The following is a 20593-nucleotide window of genomic DNA, read 5'->3' as shown; positions in this document are numbered from 1 at the left end:
ATTTCAGTAGCTGACGTCTCTAGCTACTGTTTGATACAAAGAACGCGTCATTTGACGTCAATTTTCGTTCATTGTCTTTGTCTGATCGAGTGACACGTGATCAAGAGGTCTCAGTCTACGGGGAAACGTCGTGCAGACAGACAGCCAACCGACCTTTTCAGGTCTGTTGCGTGTCTGTTCGTCGTTTTGTATCTTGTGCGTAGAGTTTCTCTGCCGTACGAGTGACTGCGCTCGTGTTCGTCAAAGTCAACATGGCGGCGCACATTGTACGCGACATGTCACTGAGGATTCGAATAGACGAAAGCCTCTCGGTATCATACGACGAAGTAGAAGAGGCGGTGTTGCAACACGTACGCGTCGACGAAGTAAGCTGCATGCATTGCCAGAGTGCAGCGTCATCACTACCAGGTCACACTGAAGAATCAAACAGCGAAAGAGACACTCCTGACACACGGAGTAGACGTCAAAGCAAGACATTTTGCCTGCGAATGCGTACAAAAACCGAAGACTCAGTACACAGCAGTCACATTATTGATGCCATTTGAAATGGATGATAGTCACGTGACTTTCATACTGTGCAGAACGGGCACACTCGTATCGAAGAGAAGACTAACCAGCAAGAAACACCCGACCATCGAAACGGGTGTCCGATTATTTAAGTTTAAGGATTGTACAGCCGACGACTTTCCTAGTCTAATCACGATCGGTCACTACAATCTGGTAGTGAGAGTGTGCGGAAAAATGGTGAGGCATTGCTATCGCTGCAAGAGTGCATCACATTTAGTCAGAGACTGTCCCTAACCGGACACTCGTTCACACGACCAACAGGCAGAGATGGATGCCGACGCAAATGCCTCGGAACCCTATCCCTTGCGCGAGAGAGCCGACTCGCCCTGGACGTACGACGGTTTATCGTGTGCTGGCACACCCGAACTGCCATATCTAGAAGTAGACAACCCAATCCTAGACGGCGACGGACAACGCGACTCTTCTCTGGGCGCGCCCTCGTCTTCTGTTACAGTGGACAACTCGGACCTTCTTCTGGGGTCAGAGGAAGTGGTAGGGGAAGAGTTGACTTCCCAGAACGATAAAGAAGGCAGTCTTCCTGCACAGGCACCAACTCTGGCTGACGATAGCACTCCCGACGAAACTTCGCACTGTGCGCCCGATCCTCACGTAAATGACAAAGTTACAAACCCTTCCGCTGACTCTTCCCACTCCGTCGCTACGACTAGTCTTCAGACCTCCGGAACAGCCGACTGGGCGGAGGCAATCTTATCGGCTAACCGAGATCACAGTTACTTCGACACAGGCGATAAGGACAACCCTGTCTTTGTCGAACCACCTCCCAAAAGAAGTAAACGCAGGAAACAGACACAGAGATATGCGAGAAGCCTTTCTTCATCGCCGGGCAGGTCGATGCGGAGCAGATCACGATCGAAAGAACCGAATGTAATCATTCACGAGGGAGAACCGATGATGCCTTATCGCATGCGCGACGGTACGACGGTTATGAGAAAGCTACGAAGTGATTCCCCGTACTTCAGAAAGAGTAGCGATGCTCCCGAGTCGATCGCTACACTTCCCGACACCCAATAATTGTTCCCTTCTGTCCCACTCTTTCCGTCTAGTCATCTTTTCCTCCTTCCCCTCGTCTTAAGTGTCCTCATGTCGGTCTTAACTATTGCTACCTTAAATGTCAATGGTCTTCGTAACCCGTCCAAGCGTTTTGCTCTAAATCGCTTTCTCTGTTCTCTCCACGTTGATATTGTTGGTGTTCAAGAGACTCATTCGGCTACAGATGTGGAAGCTCAAGAATATAGTAAAGATTTTCCTTCTTATGATATCTTATGCAATCTGGGAACATCGCAGCAAAATGGTGTTGCTATCCTATTCTCCAAGCGCGCTCACTCCGAACTTTCCTGTACTGGCAGAGATAACGACGGACGACTGATATCGGCATCGGTCAGAATAGAGGGAAGTGTCTACCACATTACGTGTGTATACAGCCCCTGTGCGAGTGTCGACAGAGTACAATTTCTTAGGTCTCGAGTAGAACCTCTCGTGGTACAGTCGAACCATTGGATCCTGGGAGATTTCAACGCTGTCATGGATCCACGCTTAGACAAATTCAATGCCTCGCGTGACAGACCCGATCCCGGTGCCCGTCGTTTAAGCTCGTTGATCAAGAGCTTTAACTATAAAGATGTCTATCGGTCTAGGTATCCAAACGGTAGAGATTTCACGTGGAAACGACATAACGATCGGTTTACACAGATGTGTCGTTTGGACTTAATATTTTGCAGCGACGATTGTCTCAACGTCAGCGAGGTCCGCATGGACCCATGGCAGTGGTCGGACCACTTAGCGGTGAGCGCTTCCATACCTCTGGAAACCAATACGAACCGAGGTCCTGGCTACTTCCACATGAACGTAGACGTATTAACAGACGGCGAATTTGTAGACAAAGTCGAGAGCTTTTGGACTGAGTGGCGATTTGAAAAAGAACGGTTTCCTTCGATCGTCGATTGGTGGGAGGTGGGTAAGTGTTACTTGCGTGACCTTACTCGCGATCACTGTGAAGAACGTGCGAGAAGTAGGCAAAGCCGAAGGAGACATCTCCAAGCCACACTCTTCGAGTGTCACAACCGCCTGTCGGCCGAACGAGAGGATCGTAATATAGACACACGTGATCGTCTGCGTCGAACCGAAAACGAGTTGCGCGCTCTGGACCGCTTGGATGCCGCTGGTGCCAGGGTGCGCTCTCGGCTACAATGGACCGAACGAGGAGAACAGTCGACACGTTTCTATGCCCGTTTAGAACGGCAACGACAGACGAACAATACGATGACAGAGCTGCATCACGAAGGAAACACTTACAGCCAGACGGAGGGCATGTTAGAAGCAGCGGCTTCCTTTTATGAACGTTTGTATTCTGCCTCCTCTATCTGCCAACAATCAGCCGATCGACTGACCGCAAGCCTCGATCAAAGACTGACCCAGGAAGACAGCGCATACTTAGATAGACCTATTACTGTGCAAGAGATGCGTGTGGCGCTGGCTTCAATGGCGAGCAATAAATCTCCTGGCGTCGACGGCATTGCCGTGGAATTCTACCGTCGCTTCTGGAGTCTGCTCGAGTCAGATCTTCTCGATGTGTATCATGCGGCTCTAAGTAACGGTAGACTCGGCACGAGTCAGCGGACAGGCGTGATCATACTGTTACACAAAAAAGGAGAAAGGCGGGACCTCAAGAACTGGCGCCCGATATCACTGCTATCGGTCGATTATAAAATCTTAACTAAACTATTAGCGTCTCGCCTGACGAGCGTTCTACAGACAATCGTCCACGAAGACCAGACGTGTTGCGTACCGGAGAGATCGATCAGAGACAGTTGTCGCGTCTTACAAGACACGGTCGACTACTGCGAGGCGACAGACAGGGGAGCCGGACTCGTCAGCCTTGATCAGGAGAAGGCCTTCGACAGAGTCGAATGGTCCTTTCTCGACAAAGTGATGGCAGCCATGAATATTGGCGAGATCTTTCGTTCATACATTTCGACACTATCGAGACGTGTCGAGTCGTGTCATTGTCAACGGCTGGATTTCACGAAAGATCCACCCGACACGAGGAGTGCGTCAGGGCTGCCCCTTATCACCCATTCTGTATGTGTTAGTCGCGGAGACGCTATCTTCTACTATCAGAAGTACTGCCATCACGGGCTTGCAATTGCCGCAGAGCCACAGAGTATTGAAAGTGGCACAGTACGCAGACGACACTACCGTAGTCACGACTTCTGACCGCGACTTCCGTATCCTTCAAGAGTGTTTATCTTTATATCAAGACGGCAGTGGGGCACGACTAAATATCTCCAAGTCCCGCGGTCTGTTTGTGGGTCCTTGGAGGGAGCGCACAGACCGGCCCATGTCTCTGTCGTGGACGACAGACAGCCTCAAACTTTTAGGCATACACGTCGGTGCCGCTCGTTCCCTAAACGAAACGAACTGGCAAGGAGCAATCGACAAGATGCGGGCCGTACTACACTTTTGGAAACCACGCGATCTTTCCCTCGCCGGACGTTCGTATGTGGCACGTACGCTGGCGGCGTCCAAATTGTGGTACGTGGCTCAGGTAGTCCCGGCACTACCACGAATGATCGACGAGATCAACACGGCCATGTGGAAATTTATCTGGAAAGATCACGCCGAACTCGTAAGCCGACGAGTCTGTTGTCGGAGCAGGCGCAACGGAGGGTTGGCCGGAATCGTAATCCACGACAAAGTCGCTGCTATACAATTACAGTGGATCTCTAGATTGACGAGCACCGGCGACGACAGTTGGAAGTACTTCGCGCGATTTTGGCTAGATCGAGCAGCCAGTCCTTTTACCGACCATCGTGGCCTCTTGTCAGGAAACCGATCTCCCGTTTCCTCGGCCATACCACCTTTCTACTTGTCCTTGCTTAAAACCTATAGACTCTTCAACGGTGCCGACAGGACGAGCTCGTCTACGTTGTCGGAAGTGACTTCACAGTCTCTGTTCGGCAACCCAAACATCACAGATCCGAGCGGCAGACCGTTCTATTCGCGTTCCATGGCGACAGCGGGACTGTGCACTGTCGGTGATCTACGAGAGAACAATAGGTGGAAAGAGATCGCACGATTACAGCAACGATATCAAGTCGGAGCATACTTTCTTAAAGGCTTTGTGCGTAAACTGCACACTGCCATACCAGCCGTCTGGTTTACATTGCCCGACACCGAAGCCACTCCGTCATTGTTATCGATTTCCTTTCCACCTAAGACACCGATTCCTCTTTCCTCCAAGAGAATGTACGTTCAGATGGCAAAATGCCGAGATGTCAGACCACTGGCCGAGGATAAGTGGACGCTCCCTTCTTGGTCGGAGGGCTGGTCGACAGCTTGCTCCGCTCTTCGGGATGCAAGACTGGACACCCCATATTCTAACGATATTGCTTTCAAATTTCTCCATCGCGTCCTTCCGACTCCAGACCGTCTGACACTCTTCCGACCTTCTCACGACACCTCTTGTAACTCGTGTGGCGACGGACGGGCTGATCTCGAGCATATTTTCGCTCGTTGTCCGTCGGCGAGGTCTCTCCAACCTTCTTTACGACGTATTCTCACTTGCTTCCTGTCGGACGTTCCGTCCGATGTGACTCTTTTGACTGCTCCGTTTTTGTGTGGTCTATCGCTATCATCACCCGCATCGTTTATCGTCTGGACCTTCATCGCATCCTATTGGCAACATCGTAATTCTTTAAATTCTAATAGCATATTGAGTGTAACGGCGTCGGCCATCAGGCGTCGGATCGTGGAGGAGTGGCACGAAGCCCGCCTTCACCGTCCGCCGAGAATTGATTTCTTTTCTCGCCAATGGAGACCACCGGATAGGCCGTGCGCTTTGTGTTTTGAGGATGGCGACGGCGGCCTTGACATCCGCCTGTCTCCTCTGTTGGGTATACCAATATAAAACCAAAAAAAACATGTGATGTAGTCAGTCACTCAGTCAGTCATTTATAACCGTGTAGTCAGTCTGTGTGTATGTCCACATTTCATAAAAAACGGTCGTGATGGACTTAACATGTACACCTCGCACCTCGGCGTGAGTCGGGCCAGGGCACCATAGATCGCATTCACTTAGTCAGTTTTTACTTCTCGTGCAACACTAATGATTATCATACATGAGACCTGTCCAAATACGACTCAGACAGGAGTCACAAGAAGAAATTCTTGTGGCTGGCGGAATGGCCGGGTTCGGTCCCCGGGTGATTTTGACGTGCTGGTGCACTCAACCCGTGTCTCAAAAAAAAAGAAAAAAAAAAGATAGATAGATAGATATATAAAGAAGTTCATAGAGTCTTTATTAGATATATCCAATTCTCTAGTACAATGACATTCGATAGGTACGGCAAACTACATAAAATGTCAACTAAACTCAAACCTAAACTCTAACTTAAGAAACTAATGTGGGCGTACCTGGACACGCCTGAGTTTATTATCTAAAATGGAACCACCTTGAACAATGTTCAGTTTTTTCATCATCACACGAGCATTTAGTTTCTGCAGTGTAACAGAAAACTGATGTCTCCAGTAGGTCTTGAAGTCAGCAGAGCAGTTCTTTCCTTCTTTATCTTTGGACTTGAGCGATAAAGTGTTCAGCAGACGCTCAGCGGAAACTCCCCAGGTGCCAAAGTGCTCAAACACTACAGGTATGCATTTTGGTGCACTACATCCTGGAAGAATCTCGCTGTCATATTTAGCATTTTCATTTCTTCTCTTTTCTTTGCAGCAAATCCACTCAGTTTGGCGACCTCTTTATAGATAGATAGATAGATAGATAGATACAAATATTTGCTGTTCAAATACACACACACACACACACACACACACACACACACACACACACACACACACACACACACACACACACACACACACACACACACACACACACACACACACACACATACCAGTATACTAATTATATAACTGTCATTCACGTCACCAACCATATAACAATGCCATAATAATTATATAGTTTGCAATACAATACCAGTTGGCAAAACGCATATATAACGTATACCTATAAGTGTCAACAACGCAATGACTGATACCATCAACTTAATTAAGTAACTGAACTTAAATTAATTAACTTAATTTAATTAAAACCAATGCTAGCTCTAAACATACATTACCTCAATAATACTGTAGCTGTGTGACAACCAGCAGAGTTATGAATATGTCGTCGCCATCCATCTACAATGATTCTATGCATTAGTAATTATTATGTGGTTTGCATTAAATGATCTGATTTGTAATGAGTATTGAAGTGTCTATAGATTATTTCATGTACGTGTTTATACCAACTAGATAATGCTTAATTAATAAATATTGTGTACACACACATATCGTATGCTGTCATTTTAATTGTATAGTGTCTAACTGTTAATTAATAAATCCTTTGTAGGAGTAGCTTTGAAATAGAATTAAATTGCCTGAGTACTTTGCACTGTTCTAATTGTATTGGTAATTAATTAATTGCATATTATTTAATTGGACACAGGAAATAAATTTGCAATAAATAGTACACAATTTGATGTATGCAGTGCACGCCACAATGTAAATATTGACGCACAATTTAATCCAGTTAATTAATAATGTGCGTAGCAGATGCGTGCACCCAAAAATATTTCAAGAAAACTGCAATTTTTTTATTTAACCGCGAAACGTAGTAATTAAAAATCACTTTACCTGCCGTCCAATTTATTTGAAGTCGGTTTGTGCCGAGAGAGCAACGTTCAGCGGACGACACTCAAAACTGAGGCCCCCTTTCAATAAACGGTGCAGGTTACTGCTCGAAAGATGCGCAAAAAGACAGCAGTTCGTTTATGTCAAAAACGCGGTTGTAACATGTCCATTCACTACCCAGAATCAATTGGCGCGCCCAGAGCCATATATAGAGAGAGTTGCGACATGGGCGTTATGGAATTTGTGATCACGTGATTGCATGGGCGCCGTTTTGTTTCCAGTCGTGTGTAGACAGTATCCAGCATTAGACGCGTTTCGACCCACTAGCGAGACTATGGTTAACTGCTGCGCTTGGAACTGTAGTAATAGATCAGAAAATGGATTCAAAATGTTTCGGTTCCCTAAGGATCGTGCCAGAAGAAAAGTTTGGGAGGCTAGAGTAAGTCGCAAGAACTGGATAGCATCGCCATATGCGCTCCTGTGCGAGGTACATAAATACCGTAACGTTTATCGTGTTTCTCACACACTAAGGTACAGTGGATACGCGTTGTGATGTCGGCCAAAGCGGATTTGGTTCTAGTAGACTCCGATCTTGAACTGCCTAGATGGTATGTCTGGCAGCTACATGCTAAGTTGGTCCACTTGTGCACATTATTTGAATAATGATGATAGTCTCCTCCATAAGTACATGGAATTTTCATCATTTTGAAGGCACACTTTGATGAATCACAATTTGAGTGCAGAAGGGCTGATGGAAAAAGAAAACTTACGTGGAACGCTGTCCCAACCATATTTCCTCACAAGGAACGACATCAACGTATTAGAAAATCACCATTAGCAAGACATCCAGTGGACATTTCCAAGCAAGTGAATCTGGGCTTGAGAGACCACATGTACTTAATCAGTGGTGTTTCACCAGAACCATTTTCAAAATGTAAGTCACTATGCAACAGTTCACACGTTTATATCAGTGCACGAATTGTTCTTCACTTAATTAATAACCTCTCAATCGACTGTAATATATTTATAAAACTACAAAGAAAACTGCAAATTACACATGATAGAACACACACGCGCAATAATGACAACAGGCACACATGTAGACATAATTTCAAAGTTTAGTAGAAGTTTCTTCAATCTTGGGATTGTTTTCCATTTTTCAATTGTTTAAATTACTACTATGAAGAACCAAGTACAATTAATGCAAGTTAACTAATCTATCTCAATTGATTAATGTACAACTGAACATAATTCCAATAATGACGAGGCAACTCGACATGACTCTGTAGCATATGAAACCAGTGTGGCAGATCTAGATATAGATGTGGATAAATCTAATACCCTTTCAATTGATTCCTCTACAACAGGTAGAGAAGTCGTAAAATTGAAAGCCAAATTACAAGTTTCAAGAGCCAAACTGCATAAATTACAAGGAGAAATAATGCACTTACTAAGCAAATGGCAAGTCAGGAATCGAAGATTAAAAAACTTTTTGCTGAAGATCAGCTGCTAGCATTGTCCCTAGGAATGCGAGGAATTCGGTGGTCATCTGCCACAGCGAAAAAAGCCTTACAACTTCGATTTGCATGTGGAGCCACAGGATATAACTTACTTTTAAAACAGCAGTTTCCTTTACCATCTCTTCGAACTCTTCAACGACGGATGGAAACAGTTCTATTTGAGCCCGGCATACTCAACCAAGTTTTTGAATACTTAGCAGTGAAGGTAAATGATTTGTGTGAAGAGGAAAGAGTCTGCTGTCTCACATTAGATGAAATGTCCATTACACCTAGTCTTGAGTATGATGCAAGTAGTGGACAATTGCTTGGGAATGTGACTTTGCCTGGTCATTGTGGTACTGCCACTCATGCTCTTGTGTTTATGTTGGGAGGACTGTCATCACGGTGGAAACAGACAGTAGCATACCATTTCACAGGAAACTCCACAGACGGAACTCTAATGAAACCAATTGTACGGGAAATTATTGAATGTGCTGCAAACATAGGCTTACATGTCATAGCTGTGACTAGTGACATGGGATCTGCAAACCGAGCACTGTGGAGAAGCTTTGGCCTCATTACTGGAAGACACTGCAATACTGTTAGCAAAGTAGTACATTCTCAAAGTCCAACCAAATGGTTATATTTTCTCACTGATGTTCCTCACCTAATAAAGAATCTTAAGGCAGCTTTGGTTAGTGGCAAAGTCATCACTCTACCTGATGATGTTGTTAAAGCAAACAACTTGAACTGTAGTTTTGTGTCCATTACAGCTGTAAAAGATCTAGTAGACTTTGAGAACCATCATGATTTAAAATTAGCACCAAAGCTAACTAACGCCACTATTTCTCCATCACATTTTGAGAAAATAAAAGTATCACATGCACTGCATCTGTTTAGTAAGTCAGTGAGATCTGAACTTCAATACCTTGTGAAAGAAGAAGGCCGAGGAAACGAATATCTTTCTACTGCTTGGTTTCTGGATGTGTTTAACCGGTGGTTTGATTTCATGACAAGCAGGTACCCTGCAGTTGCACTAAGCAGATTGAATTGTGATAAATATGAAGAAGCTCTAATATTTCTTACGTCTATTATCAACTTAGTACAGAGCATGAAAATTGGAGATAAAAATGACTGGAAACCCGTGCAAGCAGGGATTATAATGTCTACAAACAGTGTTCTTGGTATCCAAGAGGAGTTACTTTCAATGGGATACAAGTTCCTTTTGACAAGCCGTCTTACTCAAGATTGCCTTGAAAATCCTTTTAGTTTGGTCAGGCTAAAAATCCTATTCCTTCACCACAGGCATTTAAATACGCATTAAAAGTCATTTGCATTGCACAGTTCTTGAAACAACCTCATGCATATCAAGGAAACTACCAAGAAGATGATAGAGACATAGCAATTGACTTTCTTGACCAGCCATTGAAGCTAGCAAGCACTGAACTGGATCTGAAAGATTTAGAAGTGGAAATATCAGAAGCAAATTGCATAGATGACATTCAGAAGGCTGAGTTGAACAGCTTATATTACCTTGTAGGATACTGCCTACACAGCATAAAGAAAAATGAAGAAATCTGCACAGGTTGTTTTGTGGAAGTGACCAGCTGTGATCTAAGTGATCAAGACTCAGCAACGTTCACTATTCTAAAAGAGTATAAGCAAGGATGCCTTACTCAGGTATCAGAGAAAGCATTCTCTATGATGCTCAAAGTAGAAGTCATGCTAAGAAACTTCGATGAATCAGTGTTGATGACATCAAAAAATGTGAAAAGATTATTGTTGGACAAGGATGAAGAAATAACAGTACATGATGTCTTCCTCAATTGTCATAATATCAAGCAGAAGCTACTATCAAAGTACTTGACTGTTCGCTTACGCATTCTATGCAAGCAGATGAAACGTAAAAGAAAACAGGAGTTAGAGAAAGAAAAGAATCAGAGTCAAGGTGAACTAGAAAGCAAAAGCATGACAACAAGAAAATTAGTCAAAAAATTGAAATGAAAATGAATGCCCTTGTATGGAAACACAACTCTAGCCAGTCAACAAATGTGTGCATGAGTATACATGTGTGCTTGTGTAACATGTGATTAAGCATCGCATTTATACCTTTGTAACTTGAGCTTCTGATGATGAGCCATCGTTTTCTTTATACCATTCATTGCTGAAAGAAACGTGTACAGAACACGGTTATAAATGTTGGAATTCCAAGGCCAAAGCGCGAGGTTTCCCTTGAAAAGCGTCAGAACTGTTCAGATCGGTTGTTTGAACAATACTACGTCTCTCCTGCAGTGCAAACATTGACAGAAACAACTGAAATCTTGCAAACGGCTCATTTGGAATCTATGTATTTTGGTAGCGCTCTCACCCGAAACCACGATGATCAGGAAACGACACAAATCGAGCTTCTGAAGAAGTAAATCATAGTCCAATAGTTGCAACAAGTAGCAACATAAAACTCACTTTAATGTAGAAATAGTAGTAGCTTAGTATGATTTTAGACAGATTTTTTACGTAGCGCGCATGGAAACAAAATGGCGCCCTTAATACGGGTTGTCGCAACTCTCTCTTTATATGGCTCTGGGCGCGCCGATAGCCTCGTACACCAAAGCGCATTTGCTGCAGCGGCTAAGTTCCCAAACCTAGTCCCCAAAAAAATCGCCCGCTGCGCTGTCTAATGCTAAAACCGTTTCACCCATGTCACTATATCTAGAATTAGATTAGATTTTGTCTTGTTTTGCCAATATACTTGCATATATCCAAGTACTCGGCTCGTGAAAACTATATCTGATAATCGCAAAATACCAGATTGCGGCTCTACTAATTTGGTGAGTGTTTTGAAGTCTCCTACGACTTCTCTTTCGTTACCTGGACTATATTCCCCGACCTAAGTGACAGCAAACAGTGCGCATGCCCACTACTCACCGATGTGTCATAGCGTTGTCTACTTTGTTGCGATCGAGCGTCGAAAGCGAGCTTCCTCCTATTATTGAAGTACCCCACCAGCCTTCCAACTTCCAATTCTCCAAACGTGAGTTTGGAAAGAAGCAAGTCTCCAATCGAGCTTTGCAGCCAGCGTGGTTCAAGCAGTGTACTCGTGGTTGCACCTGTACACGCCCAGTAACCCCACTCCTAGCGTGCGCTAAGCAACATCCTATAACGCGCTCCAGACTGCTCCACTTTCAAGTTGCTTCCGTCGGGTCTGATTATTGCCATTGCCAAAGTCGAGACAAAGTAGTTGCATAGGTCGAATTGTGTTGTGCGTGTCGTAGCCCAGTTTCTTCTTTGTTATAGCTAACTAGGTGTTGATTTTGGCATAGCGTGACAGGACTTATCACAGGAACAAGAAAAGATATCGAAAACGCGTGCGAAACTCAGCCCAAGTATAGTTCAGGTACATTCTAGCGCGTTTGATGTTTCGAAGAGTATGTACTTGTTAGTTAGTGTGTCGTTTGGCTGCATAGTACGCAATCGCCTAGCGTCAAAACCGACATACAAGATAGAGGCAGATTGTTTGAAACGTGTCATGCTACTGCTAAATGTGTTAGTAGATGTGTTGCAGTACGTTTTACAATGTTTCTCGCTTCGCGATCTAGTCAGGTTATACGGGGCAATACGCCGGAAACAGAACGGAAGTTTACCGCATCTAATGATGTAGTATATAAATGGTTAATTAATTGAGATATTTGCGTGAGATAAAATTATTCTTGTACAGAGGCAGAGCGTGACTTCTAAAAATGGACTTCACGATGATACGAGACACGCCCACTTTTATGAACACGTCCACTTTTATTGGCTTCTAATTGACTGATACTGGACAGCAGAATCAGTGGCAGATCCAGAATGGAAAAGAGGGTTGCAATCCACAATTTTTATGACCACGCCTACAAACGTTGATGGGGCTATTTCGTCTTAGGGTTAGGGTTAGGGACAGACAGACAGACAGACAGAGAGACAGACAAACAGACAGACTGACAGATAGACAGACAGACAGACAGACAGGCAGATAGATAGACAGAAAGACAGACAGACAGATAGACAGACAGACAAATATACAGACAGACAGACAAATAGACAGACAGATAGACATACATAGAGACAGACAGACAAACAGACAGACAGACACACAAACCGATGGACAAACAAACTAAACTAAAGCCATATATAGTTGTTCCTCATGCTCGCACCATCAACAAAGTGTGTCAAGAATGGTTGCCACAATTTGGTGCATGGTTCCTGATAAGAGAAGGCTAGTGGCTGTCATGCAAATTTGCACGTCACGTGCACCACGGAACTGATCAGAGGAGACGGCCTCTCATCAAAGAGAGGGCACCTGAGAGAGACTTATGTACTACATGCATTCATAGCTGGCTATAACTACATCGATACATTGGCACTCGCCAATAACAAATCACTGCTGATATTGCTAATAAATTTATGTGGTGTGTGTGTGTGTGTGTGTGAGTGTGTGTGTATGTGTGTGTATGTGTGTGTGTGTGTGTGTGTGTGTGTGTGTGTGTGTGTGTGTGTGTGTGTGTGTGTGTGTGTGTGTGTGTGTGTGTGTGTGTGTGTGTGTGTGTGTGTAATCATGTTGTGTTTATTAACACCAATTCTGTTTCAATTAAGTGCCCTTACTTGAAAAGGAATGAGCTCGAGCACACACACAGAATTTTGACTGTTAGGATTGCGAATACTAAACAACTTATCAAGTCAACAATTCAAAAAGAAGCTATGTTATTGTTATTAGACTCACTTCTACAGTTATTCTCGCAAGATACAGTGTGTGTTTATTAAATCTAATAAAGCAGCGTCTTAATTGAAATCACGTGCATGCTTTGATAGAAACCACATACTCGATGAATTAGTCTAACCACACTAATTTAGCAGATCGATTTGTTGCGTAATACAATGTCAGTTTCTGTTCTTCGTAGTTAAAGCGACGCATGAAATTGAATAACCGTTTTATTAACTTGATACAATGGGTCTTCCAGAGCAAGCCCAACGATGCGCGCCCATCAAAGAGAAAACTCGATTCGAATACGAGCAATTATGGGAGACCATCGTAGATCTCATCCAAGAGTGGTGAGGTTGTCCACCCAACTGTTAATGTTTTGGGATATTCTTTGCATTTGACGAACGCTCGTTGTCCCTTTCTCCATATCACCTTCTCGATACGAAACACATCATGGCTCGTCTTCTGTAGCTCTGGCTCGTTGAAGGATCCGTCGACGGGCTCACCATTCAAATCTTTGATTTTATAGGTCACTGGGTTGGTGTTCTGTATGTCGACGATCTCGAAAACTTCTTCGATCCAGTTGGGTGTGTATTCCTTTTCAAGGTGGTCTTTTTCTTGGATATTCAAACAGTCACCGACTTTCATCGTTGTTACAACAACGGGTTTGTGGGGCTCGACTGTGTCACCATACAGATGATTCCAAACCGTTGATTCGTTTCGTTTGTTTTTATTTTGGTAGGGCTCATTCGTATACACCTGTCATACGAGATATTGTATTTTTTCAACTATTCACCCAAAAAGTCTATGTACTTATAGGTGTTGTTGGCCGACATGTATTCCTACATTCTGGCTTTTAGGGTTCGATTCAATCTTTCCACCAATACCACTTTACCCTCATTGTATGTGGAATATCTGTCGATACCGTTGTTCTCTAGCCAGCGATCCATATGAATGGTCCTATTGTAAAATTCACCACCTCGATCCACCCACAACCTACTGGGTTTTTCTTTTGGTATAGTGTCAAAAGCACGAACTATATTTTTACCCGTCTTGTCTACCAACGTACTAGACTACGCGTACTTGCTGAAAACATCGATGACGTTGAGAAGATACCTGATTCCGTCGGTATTTTTCGAGAAAGACTGCAAGTTGCTTCCGTCGGGCCTGATTATTGCCATTGCCAAAGTCGAGACAAAGTAGTTGCATAGGTCGAATTGTGTTGTGCGTGTCGTAGCCCAGTTTCTTCTTTGTTATAGCTAACTAGGTGTTGATTTTGGCATAGCGTGACAGGACTTATCACAGGAACAAGAAAGGATATCGAAAACGCGTGCGAAACTCAGCCCAAGTATAGTTCAGGTACATTCTAGCGCGTTTGATGTTTCGAAGAGTATGTACTTGTTAGTTAGTGTGTCGTTTGGCTGCGTACGCAATCGCCTAGCGTCAAAACCGACATACAAGATAGATGCAGATTGTTTGAAACGTGTCATGCTACTGCTAAATGTGTTAGTAGATGTGTTGCAGTACGTTTTACGATGTTTCTCGCTTCGCGATCTAGTCAGGTTATACGGGGCAATACGCCGGAAACAGAACGGAAGTTTACCGCATCTAATGATCTAGTATATAAATGGTTAATTAATTGAGATATTTGCGTGAGATAAAATTATTCTTGTACAGAGGCAGAGCGTGACTTCTAAAAATGGACTTCACGATGATACGAGACACGCCCACTTTTATGAACACGTCCACTTTTATTGGCTTCTAATTGACTGATACTGGAGAGTAGAATCAGTGGCAGATCCAGAATGGAAAAGAGGGTTGCAGTCCACAATTTTTATGACCACGCCTACAAACGTTGATGGGGCTATTTTGTCTCTGTCTAGCCCATGCCATGCTACACCCCTGCTTGTTTTCTTCAAGTATGATAAGCAGTCGCTACAGACTACAGCAGACTACAGTACCGTTCTGGCACTCAAGTGCAACGTTAATTAACAATTAAATAGCTTACAGTAGTATTAGTAGCATCAAAATCATGATACTTTGCATCTGGTTACGACATTATTAGTATCTAGTAGTATTACCTTTATCTCGTAATTTTTGTGAGCGAGCAAATGGAGGTTGGCTACTCGCTCGTTGTGAGGAAGTACAGTCGAGCCCTGTTGTCTGTTTTTTTTTATATCTCTGTCGTTTTGTGTTTGTTTGTTTGCTGTTTGTATTTCAAATGCAAACGAACAGTAGTCTGCATGTATAGCAATAATATATATGTGCAAACGTTCAGTTGTGTTTATCAATTTGCAATATCGCTTACTAGAACTGTTGGACAATCGCAAAGCGTTTCCGTTTCATTCTGCTTTAGCAAGTTGTTGCCGAATGCCGGCATGGAATTCTCTCTGTACGTATTTCTGTTCACTCTGTTTATTGCACATGACAAGCTAAGCACAAGCTCATCTCCAAGTCGAAACACAAAGAACGGAGTACAACAACTTCCACTTGACAATATCTCGCCTGCAACCTTTGCAAGCAAAGATACTAAAACAAGTGCAGTTTTTAACAGTAATTGTCAGTCTTTTAATAAGTTTGGACGTTTCAGTTCTTGGACCTGCAATACTCCACGTGGGAAGAACTTTGCATCTGCAGAATTAGTTATTAAACCGTCGATGAGAATCCAAGAATATCGTTACAGGATACTGGTTTTTGGAGAAATGTCTACAGCAGAAATCGGTGACACAGTTTTAGATGATGCAACTTCATACCAAACGTGGATTCATTATGAAGAAACAGACTCTTGGAAAATGATTGCTAATGTTGCTCATGGCCTTCCATCGAATACCTGGTTACGTCTTGTGACAATTTGTAGTTCACACGCCATCATTCTGTCTCCTGATGCTATCAACAGCACTTGGATATTTGTGTTCGAACAACTGATATGGAAACGTGTCGCGATTGTGGGCGATGGGCCAAGTTGGCCAAGTCAGATAGATATTTATTCTGACATTTTTGCAGTGTCCGTGGAAAGCGAACATTCTTTGTGCTCCTGTAGTCAGGATGTTTTCATTTTCTACGCTATTGGCGATAGAAATCATTTTGCGGGCTACAGACTGAGCTGTGTGATAGAACAGACAACATATCGTTGGGAGAAAGTAGGAAACTACACAATTCCTGTCCTTTATGGTGTATATTTGGTTGGTGGTTGGTCAGGAAAGAAAACAGTTTTGGCTTTAGTTGACGAATGCATTTGGAAATATTCCGTAAAGAAATCAATTTGGAATAAAACGAAACTCTGCATTCCATATGATATTTGGCCGAATAATACTAACATTCTTTATTTGGATGTTCATTTTGTTAAGGATACCAGAGAGATTCTTTGCATAAATATTGTTCAACGTTTAGTTATTAGGCTCTCTGTCTCTAATGGGGTCGCTTTTCTCGAACAGATTCCTTTTTTAGATTATCTCGGACCGCTGTTATTTTTGTCTTCATATTCAATAGAACCTAGAAACTATGTTGTACGAGTTGCCCGTCAGATTGTTAAGTATTACGTCATCACAGAATTTTGTGGTACAAGTACTTGGCGTATGCAGAGACGAAATAGTAGGGGAGAACAGTCGTGGTATCTTGATAGAATGGACCATCCCCTTCTAATTCCATCAAAATACAGATTTCAGTCTTTGTGGAGAGACACATATTACCGGATTGTCTTTCCGTCCCAAGATGTAAGGTCTGTGCCACAAGCCATGTGGTCGATGAACTTGGGCACGAAGCAATGGCAAGTGGAGGGATATCTCAACGTTACAGACATAAATATACTCAAAGAAATGAGGAAGAAAGTGATTAGCATGCACATGCAGGAAAATGTGTGGTTGGTGGTGTCATCCAGGTACACAATGTTGATCGCGTCAAGAGATCACATACGACTAGTGAAAAGTCCTAGGCCTTCTAGAAATGATTTTACAGTCGTCACTATCAACTCGACGTCAGTGTTGCTGTTTGGAGGTTATTATCGACACCACCATCTTAATGATCTTTGGCAATTTTCTCTTACAAGTAGAATTTGGAAGAAAGTGAAGATGATCGAGAGTAGTGGGTCCGGTTACATCGGACCCATTACTAACGAGGCAGCAGAAAGCGTCCCCTCACCTCGATATAAACATGCTGCTGCAGTTATAGGAGTCGAAATGTTTGTTTTTGGCGGATATGACGAATATGATAATTTGAACTTAGAATTGTGGAGATATAACATGATTAACAATTCGTGGAGATATTTAAAACCAACCAACCAAATTTCACCTTTTACTTCTATTAATGGATTTGATTGCCATTTTGTGGCGACCGCTCAAAGTGAAACGCTATGGATTGTGTCTAGGTGTCTTAAAACCCTGAACTCCAATACCGACGTATATATCCGTTTGTGGATGTTTATTGTTCACTTGCAGACTTGGAATTTCGTCGGACATGAAAAACTAGAAAATTTTCAGCACAATCATCTCTATTCATCTTTGCATTTCTGGCGAGGATATCTAATAAGTCTAGAGCCTTCTAGTTTACTTTACATCAAGGCTGGATGTCCTGAAGGACTAGGATCGAGCAACATTTCTCGTTTTCCCTGCGACGTCTGCAAAGTAGGATTTTACTCTGATGTAGAGACAAAAGAGTGCCGCAAATGTCCAAACGGAACGACGACGAGACAAGAGCGTTCGTCGAGACTGACCGAATGCAATGTTTGTGTCACGGGTTACTGTCGTCATGGAAGATGTCTGGTGGTGAGCGACAGGCTAACGCAAGCTCCCGTCTGTTCGTGTACCATCGGATTCACTGGTTCTCACTGTCAAGACGCAACCTATTATTACATTGGAACGGGGGTTATTCTTGTTATAGGTATTATTACTTTACTCGTTGTTGTATTACGGCGCATCATCAAGAAACGAAGAGAACGAGAAACGGCTTTCCGTCGTCAAATACAAATTTTGAACGATGCGTGGCAGATCAGTTGGCAAGAAATAGAACTGCAGGACGAAATAGGAGGAGGAGCTTCGGGAAGAGTGTGGAAAGCGCAATACCGTAATCTAGACGTTGCTGTAAAAATGCTGATTAACAATGATGAATCACAATCGTCATTGGAATTTGCAGGAGAAATTAAGTTTATGCAAACGATGCGTCATCGAAATATTGTACTTTTCATCGGAGCCGGTAAAACGAGTCCACAAGCACAACCGTTTCTTGTCGTCGAGTTTGCGCATAGAGGTTCATTACGTCACGTACTGGATGACGTCAGTATTGAAATAGATCAAAATCGTAAAATAGATTTTGCTCTAGACGCTTCCAAAGGAATGGAGTTTCTTCACAAATTGAACCCGCCCAGAATCCATCGAGATCTGAAAAGTGAGAATTTACTCGTTTGCAAAAGTTGGATTGTCAAAGTGGCTGATTTTGGTCTTGGAAGACTCTTTAGTGGGGCACAGAAGAACCGACGATCAAATCGAAACAATGCATTGAGCAACACGAATTCAGGAAACGAGCTTCTAGTTGAAATGAGAGATTTGTCTGAAGATGGCATCGGGACAGTGAGATGGAGTGCACCAGAGTTAGCACGACGAGAGAGCTACGATGGATCCATCGATGTCTACAGGTACTCGACGACGTCAATTTTATTGTATGTAATAATACATTTTGTGCTTAGTTTTGGAATTGTGCTTTGGGAGATTTGGTCACGTGGCTTTCCTTTCGAGCAGTATCGGTTTGCTCACGAAGTCGACGACGCGGTAGAAAGAGGCGAGCGTCCCATCGTTCCGTGCGATTGCCCGGAAGGGTATGCAAGCGTAATGCAAGCTTGCTGGGCAGAAGGAGCCTGGAAACGACCGTCGTTTAGCGAAGTTGTCAGCTGTCTGGAAACCATTCATGTGGAAGATGCATGCTAGAGTGACTACACGAGACTTTTGAATTTTGGCCAATTGTTACTACTAGTCTAGTGACGCTTAGCTGCTATGTAGAGGTATTACAGCAGATTAGATTGCTATAGCATACGATATTGGAATTGGTAGTTTTAGTCGTAAAAATTGCTATGGACTGTATTAGAATACAGTTGTCTAGACAAATAAACATGGTTATTCAGCGCATGTTAGATGACATTTTTCTCAAATTTTGTGTGTTTGTTTTGATTAAACTTCTCTCAATTAATCACGCACTTACTTTCTGATTGTGTTTGCTAGCGCGTACCTATGAGGTTCGAGGTGTGTGAACGAACCGACCCACTTCTGTCGGAGGTCCGCTCTTACCTCGATATGTATGCACGACCAATCTGTATGCAATATTTGCACCAGATTACATGTAGAAGCTGTAACTACTAAAGTGCTAGCCTGGGACTCCATTCCAGATGTTAGCAGATTTACACTTCAAAACTCCTTGGCGCGCAATGTACAGTGTTTATCAGTATTACCTCTATACTATACATATGTACCAATTTCTTTTAATAAACCTGTAATTAATAAATAGAATGCCTAGAATAGAGCATGTTAAACTGACTGGGAGGTCCACTAAAGCACTAGCTGAAAGAACCGACCAACTAAATGCTCCAAGTACACCCCTGGTTTTGCCGACTGCTCTCTGTATACTAAGATGCATGTTGTTGTGTAATCTAATTGAATGGCAGCTTGAGGAGAAATCACGTCTGCTGTTTTCACTCTTAATTATGTCTTAAACAGTGTCTAATTTCATGTAATTAAATTCACGTTCAAGAGAATGCACCACAGTACTGTAGTGACTAAAACATAAAACCATGTTATTGCTAAATTTTTTACCAAAGCATAATTTGTGCTAACTTGCAATAAAACAGTAACACACTGTACATATGTCCTCTAAACTGGTTCATAATTATACCAGTCTAAACGTCGAGTCACGCGGCAAATGTATGACGTCATAAAAAGTTGATGACGTCATAACGACTTCTTGTTGTTTGTGCCGCCTTCAGACAAACTCTGCATGTATTCGCCACTTTGAGTACCAATACACACACACACACACACACACACACACACACACACACACACACACACACACACACACACACACACACACACACACACACACACACACA

General features: G+C 43.2%; 2 protein-coding genes across 3 annotated transcripts; both read left to right on the top strand.

Moving 5' to 3' along the window:
- Window positions 1-9289: 9289 nt before the first annotated feature.
- Window positions 9290-10553, top strand: LOC134185743 (uncharacterized). Its single transcript, XM_062653609.1, has one exon. The coding sequence runs from the start codon at window positions 9307-9309 to the stop codon at window positions 10093-10095; it is 789 nt and encodes a 262-aa protein (XP_062509593.1). The 5' UTR covers window positions 9290-9306; the 3' UTR covers window positions 10096-10553.
- A 5626-nt stretch (window positions 10554-16179) lies between these two features.
- On the top strand, window positions 16180-19661 carry LOC134186064 (uncharacterized). 2 transcript variants are annotated; one of them, XM_062653972.1, is made up of 2 exons: window positions 16180-19129; window positions 19181-19661. In XM_062653972.1, the coding sequence occupies exons 1-2, from the start codon at window positions 16206-16208 to the stop codon at window positions 19416-19418; spliced, it is 3162 nt and encodes a 1053-aa protein (XP_062509956.1). In that variant the 5' UTR covers window positions 16180-16205; the 3' UTR covers window positions 19419-19661. The 2 variants fall into 2 exon arrangements, with proteins under 2 accessions (XP_062509956.1, XP_062509957.1); XM_062653973.1 differs by lacking the exon at window positions 19181-19661 and having other exon boundaries at window positions 16180-18882; window positions 18944-19123.
- Window positions 19662-20593: the final 932 nt, after the last annotated feature.

The sequence above is a fragment of the Corticium candelabrum genome, chromosome 10, assembly GCF_963422355.1.
Source record: "Corticium candelabrum chromosome 10, ooCorCand1.1, whole genome shotgun sequence".
Taxonomy (NCBI): domain Eukaryota; kingdom Metazoa; phylum Porifera; class Homoscleromorpha; order Homosclerophorida; family Plakinidae; genus Corticium; species Corticium candelabrum.
Note: the sequence above shows the minus strand (reverse complement) of the source record. Positions and strands in the feature narration are given on the sequence as shown.